Source organism: Ostrinia furnacalis, unplaced genomic scaffold, assembly GCF_004193835.3.
Source record: "Ostrinia furnacalis isolate ACB-3 unplaced genomic scaffold, ASM419383v2 OfSCF2803, whole genome shotgun sequence".
In the NCBI taxonomy this organism is placed as follows: domain Eukaryota; kingdom Metazoa; phylum Arthropoda; class Insecta; order Lepidoptera; family Crambidae; genus Ostrinia; species Ostrinia furnacalis.
This window is the reverse complement of record NW_021133042.1, coordinates 2737-10245: the sequence shown is the minus strand read 5'-3', so window position 1 is coordinate 10245 and position 7509 is coordinate 2737. Positions and strand designations below refer to the sequence as shown.

At 35.2% G+C, this 7509-nt stretch overlaps 1 protein-coding gene across 1 annotated transcript; it reads right to left on the bottom strand.

Moving 5' to 3' along the window:
- Positions 1-2789: 2789 nt before the first annotated feature.
- LOC114356407 (uncharacterized) lies at positions 2790-3446 on the bottom strand (the record flags this gene model as incomplete). Its single annotated transcript, XM_028309566.1, has 1 exon — positions 2790-3446. A coding segment is annotated over one exon (657 nt), but the record flags the coding sequence as incomplete, so codon positions are not given.
- Positions 3447-7509: the final 4063 nt, after the last annotated feature.

The following is a 7509-nucleotide window of genomic DNA, read 5'->3' as shown; positions in this document are numbered from 1 at the left end:
TCGTAAACATTAAAAAATCGTTTTCAAATTGGCCAACAAACGATATTAAATGTATCTGTCTCTATCTATCTGTTTCTATTAAGGTTGTAATGTGGAGGTGACGTTTTTATTTCAAAACTAGCTTTTGCCCGCGGCTTCACCCGCCTGAAATTTAGTTTGTCACAGAATCGTCATAAATTATAGCCTATACGTTATTTTGGGTTATAAACAATAATACTGTAAAGTTTCATCAAAATCCGTTCAGTAGTTTTTGCGTGAAAGAGTAACAAACATGTTGACATCCAGACATCCATACAAACTTTCGCATTTATAATACATATTAGTAAGAAGTAAGATAGTCCATATTACAACTACTTAAGAGGCTACAACGTTATAAAGTCTAGCGCTTAAATCAGCCATATCATGACGTCACAGAGCATAATTATAATTCTGAAGGAAATCTGAAGTCTCGTTGACATTTGAGACATTTTTGACATTTGACGTTACAAAAACAATCTCCCGTGGCCGCTTCCATACCTCAGGCATTGACTGGACCGGTAACTTGATGGCTCGTTCGGTTACTGATAATAATAAGAACATGACGAAATAAGTACCATATTTTAGATAAGATATACTATAATAGTATTTTTAATACGAGTAATAAATAATACTAATAGTGCTGATTATTTGGAAAGCATCTACCTAATACAAGCGGGGTCGCTCAGTCCAAAGTACACTATCTGGGGGCACGGCAGTGCCCCCACCAAGTCGAGCAAAAAAGCGGCACGGCCGTACCATCCTTTTCTCGAAGCAATTCAGGCCATTTTCGACCGCCTGTAACTTCGTTGTGGATAAAACTAGAAGGCTGAATTTTCATTAGCTATGCAGGCATTGTAAAGACACGGTATATTTAAAATTTCATTCAATTTGAACCAGTAGTTTAAGAATTATAACGGGTCAAAGTTACTTAATTTTGTCACTCACTGACTCACTGACTAAGTACCTACCTAATTACAATAAGATAAATCGACTTAAAAGTCTCGATTTCATAAAAAAGGAAGTGTATTTGTACGATGAACAATTGGGAAATAAATTTTCTTGTTACTGGTATCATTCCCGTATTTAATTTTTGAAAGCCAAATTCAAGCAAAATACGCGTCGAGTCGTAGTACTTACCTACTTATGAAATGTAACACTGGTCACTTTCTTTAGTTTTTCTGATGTATTTAGACACCCTTTCACAGCACAAACCGTCTTAATTAATTAAAAGTCGTCGGACGTGTTTAAAATACCAATTTTTCACTTTGACAGTTCATGTGACGTTTACGAGTAAGCCATTCTGGCTCACTAAAATCTGCCTCACCTTTCGTGCACTGACTATCTATCTAGGTTTTATTAATCTAAGGTTAGAACATAGAGTCGCTTATTAAAAGTACTCCCTTTAAGTAAAAAAAAAATCCGTTTAAATACCTATTTGATTCAGGTAGCTCCTTATTCACGCTATGTAGGTACCTATATTCTTCTGGTTTTCGATACCTACCTACTAAGTTTTTAAACTAACATTCGAAAAACTCTGGATGTAGGCAGAACTAAAAGACAATGAAGTACCTAAAATATTTATAACATATTTTGATGATCTGTGATTTTGCTGATCTAAACTAGTAATATTTACTTGTATTTCGACGATCCAACAAACTTCTAGTGAAAGTACGCAATCTGGGAACAGGTAGCGCCATCTATTGTAGGCACTGCGAACTACTCACCTACCAACGTACCTTTTTCACATGGTTCTGACAACGATTTGCTATGATTCTACTGTAACCTTACATTTACATTAGGAGCTTTGATTGAAAATATTGAAATATACATTTTTATTTAAAAGCACAAGGCTGATAGACCTATTTCATTGTTCAAATTACCGCAATATTTTCACGGAGTACTGCTAGATTGTGAAAAAGGTCTGTCATCTATCGACCTTTTTCAATCAAAACTCGTTACCCAAGTCTGTGATTGTTTATAACAATATTAAATTCAAACACTCAAACCATTTTCAAATCAAACTCATTGATAGAGGTTTTATTAAACGGCCTGTGTGCTGAACATACTGCTTTGTATGGATAAACTGTTGTAGGTATAACACATTCGGGAAATACTGAAAAACTTACATACTTACCTACATAGTAAATACCAACCTTATCAACACATCCGATTAGAAAAAGTCATCGTAAAAGATAGTTTACAGATTATAGTAGGTAGATACCTAACATAAAAACTAATTTACTAAAAGGCCTTTTTACCTAAGTATTTGTGTAATCTACTTATTAGTGCATTCTTCACCGAAGCAGAGGTGTAAAATAAATTCTTATTGATCGCTACGATTACGTGATGTATCTATTCTAAACAGTCAAGCACGACTAACCAACTTATTTTCAGATGAGGTACCTTTATGAACAAGTCGGATGTATTGTAGAAGTGATATCGACATTGATAACAGAACAGAAGCGCACTTTTTCAAATATTTTTTATAAGACAGAGCTATTAAAATAAAGTAGGTTATTATACCAACAATTCGCAAAGCATATAACAACAATAATCCATTTTATTTCACAAAAACTATTCATACATGTAATAAATAATACGTCTCCACTAATTAATAAAATAGATTAAGCAACAACGAAATCCCATAATTGATTTTCGTTGTTGTTATTATTGTACTTATTACTTAAATGAATGATAATAATCTTCACTTTTTTGGTAAATAGATAAGCCAGATTAATTTATTACCTTATCACGACTAGGTATTTAACATTTTACTGACCATTTATAAGTCCCGGTCTTAAACTTGGCCCGAAATTTTGTTGTGGTACACCACCACTGCTTATTTGTGACACTACGTTGTTTGTATTTCCTTTATACTTCACATAAAACACTTCATGGTTAGGCGGCGATGGTTTCCTCAAAACCTGTGATTCATCTGCAGGTTTCTTCACTAGCACGTAAATAAGGGTTCTGTCTTCTACTGCTGCATACAGATTGCGTGGAACTTCTTGAGAAGGCACTTTGATAAATACAATATTGTAAGACTTTTTCCTGTTGGCTGTCACTGGTCGCTGAACAGGTCGGTCTTCGATGTCAGGCGGTGGGACGTGGAAATAGATATGTTTCGTGACAATCGCCTGCACTGGCGGTGGCGGAATGTTCACGGGACTTTGGGGCTGAATATTAGGGACTGATCCATGGACATTGTTTCCAAACCCGTTGTAGTAATAGTTATGATGGTTGTTCAGCAGATGCTGCCCGTTAGATGTACTGATAAAGTTGTTCTGAATCGCCGAGTGTGAGACTGACTGCTGTGCATTAAAGTTATTGCTTTGACCTATCTGTGGTAATTGCTGCTGCAATGATAGCACGGGTGCCTGGTACCCATATCCATTCTCAGCTTGGGCCAGTGACGCAAAAGCCACAACCTAAAAAATAACAATTAATTAGTACAAACCATAAACACCCATCACTTTCACTAAACGAAAATAACGTTGGGATTACAAAACCGCTGGTATTTAGAGACAATTAACTTTCTATTGTTTTTGCGTACAGCTTAATGAGCTTTTAAAAAAGGTAGGCACGTTGTTTCAAATTATAAGGGATAGCCCGGTATAATGAATTTCTATTTAAAAGCTTATGGCATAAAGCGAAAAATTATTAGGACCAACCAAAACACAAGTCCCCGATCCGATCATCTTGTGGCCAATGTCTTAACTGAGATGGGCAGATTTTGACAGATGTATTTATAAACACTTTCCCTGTGTTTACGATATTCGGCTAATGATGTTTTATTTTGCATAAAGCACGCATTATGTATTCAATCACACTTCCGCCGCCGCTAAAGCAGCGGACATGGTGATGGGAATTTGGAGATAACTTACGCAGTCTCTATTGATTGGCTATAACCAGATAAAAACATTTTTCCGTATTTCTCGTGTGGATATCACACCTACCAAATTATGCTTTATAATTACACTATAGTTTTGGAACATTTTTGCGATGATTTATAGAATAACAACTGGTAAAAGTTTAGTATTCGTTGAAAACCGCCTTGCGTTCCAAACCCGCTATTTTAAACCTAATGAAAAGTATACCTTACGAACAGAGAAATTATGTCTATTAGGTAATATTTCAATGTCACCATAGATTCGCAGGTAACATTGATCGATCTTGTGATTAAGTTAAGGTAAAAAAGGAAACGCATGGTTATATCATATCTTGGACATATAAAATCGAACCTCCACAAGACGTGGATTATCTATAGGTACTAATATTATAAAGCCGAAGAAGCTGAGTTTGTTTGTTTGCTTGAACGCGCTAATCTCAGGAACTACTGGTCCGATTTAAATTATTTTTGTGTTGGATAGCCCATTTATCGCGGAAGGCTTCATTGTCGGCCGTTTGGTGTAGTGGTTCAGAACGGACTACTATGCCGAGAGGTCCCGGGTTCGATTCCCGGCCGGGCAGAAATTGAAATGATGAATTTTAATTTCTGTGACGGGTCTGGGTGTTTTCTATGTATAATATGTATGTATTTACAAAAAAAAAATAGTATTTAAGTATGTTTATCCCGTCGTCTAGTACCCATAGTACAAGCTTTGCTTAGTTTGGCACTAGAGGCGCAGTGTAAAATGTCCAAGGATATTATTATTATTATGTTTGTACGCTTTGGAGCTCACGGGTCAAAAGTGGCCCGGTCCTTTATAAGGCTTGCGTGGGGATACAGATCCAACACGTAGAGGCCGTTTTAAGCGCAAAATAATCGACAAAAGACAAATTATTATTATTATTCAGGCTGTAATAACATCACCCTACAGCTAATAAGGGCGAAGCAGTAAAGAAAAAATGTAACAAAAACGGGCAATATTTGTCAAACTATTTTCACACGTATAAAGTCGCGGGCACAGCTAGTAATACGTATTAAAAAACATATTTATAAAGCATGTTTGCTTTTCCTTGTATGTTTCATGTTGTTTGTAGACATACTTTACCAGCTAAACAAAGCTGATACGAATATAGACTTTTATTCCAATAAAACACAAAAAGTTCTCAAGGGAGGCCGATATAAGATCTTTCTATTCATCTCTTTTTCTTATACCGTGTGGGTAGTTAGTTGCTAAAGGTCAGTCTGAGCGGCCATGGACGTCATTCATGCCTCTATCGGAAAAACTATCTAATTAGTCCAGTCATTATAGTAAGTTCACCTCGGAATCCGAGATACCCAGCTGTAAGTCTGTAAATACGTGTATATTGACACCCTAAAAGTTGTCTCAAAACCTACATATGGTAGGGTGTAAGCAACTATTAAATTTCAAGGTCAACGGTCACAAAAATCGGTTTTTTGCGCTTTTTTTGGAAATATCTCATTTCCTATGGGTTTTTTGCTATTTGTATTTATTATCAATATTGTAGAATACTAAATTCTCTACAAATTTTGTTTAAAAACAAATTGCTACATAATTAAATTGACATCGCTTGGCTCCCATTAGTAACACGCCATATCATTATCTTGGAATTATTATACGTCTAGCTAATAGCATACTTCAATACCGGACCGAGGCGCTAGTGTATAATCTAACCATAGGCATTTATTAACATACTCGTATTTCATTCAGGTAATTGCGCATGTCTTCAATTAGGTAGGCAATTTAATTGCCATTTTCAGGTCAAATCGTAGAAGTGGTTGAGTGTAGTAGGTAATTAAATTAGTGCTCAAAATTCGTGTTGTTCATGGATGAAATAGAAAGTTTCAAAATTCGCTAAACATAATAATATGCCGTGTAGAGATAGGTATCTACTATACTCGTAAGCTTAGCAACAGTGTGCCAAGCAATCCTCAGGTTATTGTCTTTGGGGCGTCTTGTTTGATACAAAAATGCACTATGCATATAAACTGAAACTTATAAAGTCCTTTGGCTAACAGGAATGCTTTCATTTTAAGAAAAACAATATACTCGTACTAAATGGCATAAAATGAAAAACAATTATCAATACCAATAACAGAATTAAGGTAATTAATTAGGTATCCAAAGATACTTGATGTAAACCATTCATAGAGCAGCCCTATCTGTATTTATAAATCAATACATAATATAAAACAAAGTCGCTTTCCTCTGTCTGTCCTTATGTATGCTTAGAGCTTTAAAACTACGCAACGGATTTTGGTGCGGTTTTTTTAATAGATAGGGTGATTCAAGCGGAAGGTTTATGTATAGGCTTACCACCCGTGCCAAGCTAGGGCGGGTCGCAAGTAACTAATATACAGAACTTAAAACTCAACCAGTACGCATTTCTTTACAAAAAAGCGTACCCCAGGGTCCGGTGCTCGTAAAACCAAATAGCTCAGTCTCCGATAGCAGATCGGCCATTGAGGTGACCCAACAGTAAACGGGGATACTTGCCGTATACTTTCCCTTGCCTATAGAGCTTACCATCGGTTTATGAGATGCGTTTACTACTATAACTTTGTGGATGCGCACAGTGATGTTGAAGGTAGGGTCAGAAATAAACCAAAATTGGTAATAAAATTAGACAAAACACTTTTTAAAGTAGGTACGAGTGAAAGAAGAAGGAAAGAAAACTTTTTAAAGTAGGTACGAGTGCTCACAGATTTATTATTAAAATGTAGACTGAAGAGTTTTCATTGAAGTTTTGTAGAACAGTAAAAAGTGACTTGGCCAATCTTATTATACATATAAAAGCGCATAACTCAACAACGCCTGGACCAATTTTACCAATTATTATTTTTTTATATTCGTTTAAGTCCAAGGATGGTTTTTAAGTAATTTCCGGGAAAACTCCGGGCAAAGCCGCGGGCGGAAAGCTAGTATGTAAATAAAAATTTTCTCGAGAGTATTTATTTTTTCATAAAATACCTACCAACTTTTTTACAATGTAAACAAATATAAACATAAATAAATATCAATAAACCCTGATATAACATGTTATCTTTCATTTAGGGCTGATTTTTCAATTGTTGGTTAAGTTTTAACTGAAGAATAGAACTGTCATTTTGACAAATTTCTCGTACTGAAACTGTCAATATGCCAAACTTATTCTTCAGTAAAAAGTTATCCGGCTATTGAAAAATCAGGCCTTAGACAATATTTCTTGATAAATAAACATGTTCAGGATAAACCCTAATTTACTCGAAATATAATTTTACAGGATCAGAAAAAATGACAAAGGGTTTAACATAAGGGTCAAATTCGTCTTGAAAATCAATTACCACGATCAAGTTATTATTAAGAGCGTTTACGCCGTTTGGCGCAAAAACAGTACTTTTTCAACTCGTTACAATCATTAACCAGTAATACTACAAATATGTTATAGGCATAAATAGTTAGGCAATTTCGTCGTCTAAATAGTTAATTGAGAAAATATTGCGATTAGTTTAGTATTCAAGAATTCTATCAAGATAAGTCCACACANGGACTAATGTATACCATTATTTATAATTATGGAGTCGGTGTTGGAAGATTTGAAGAT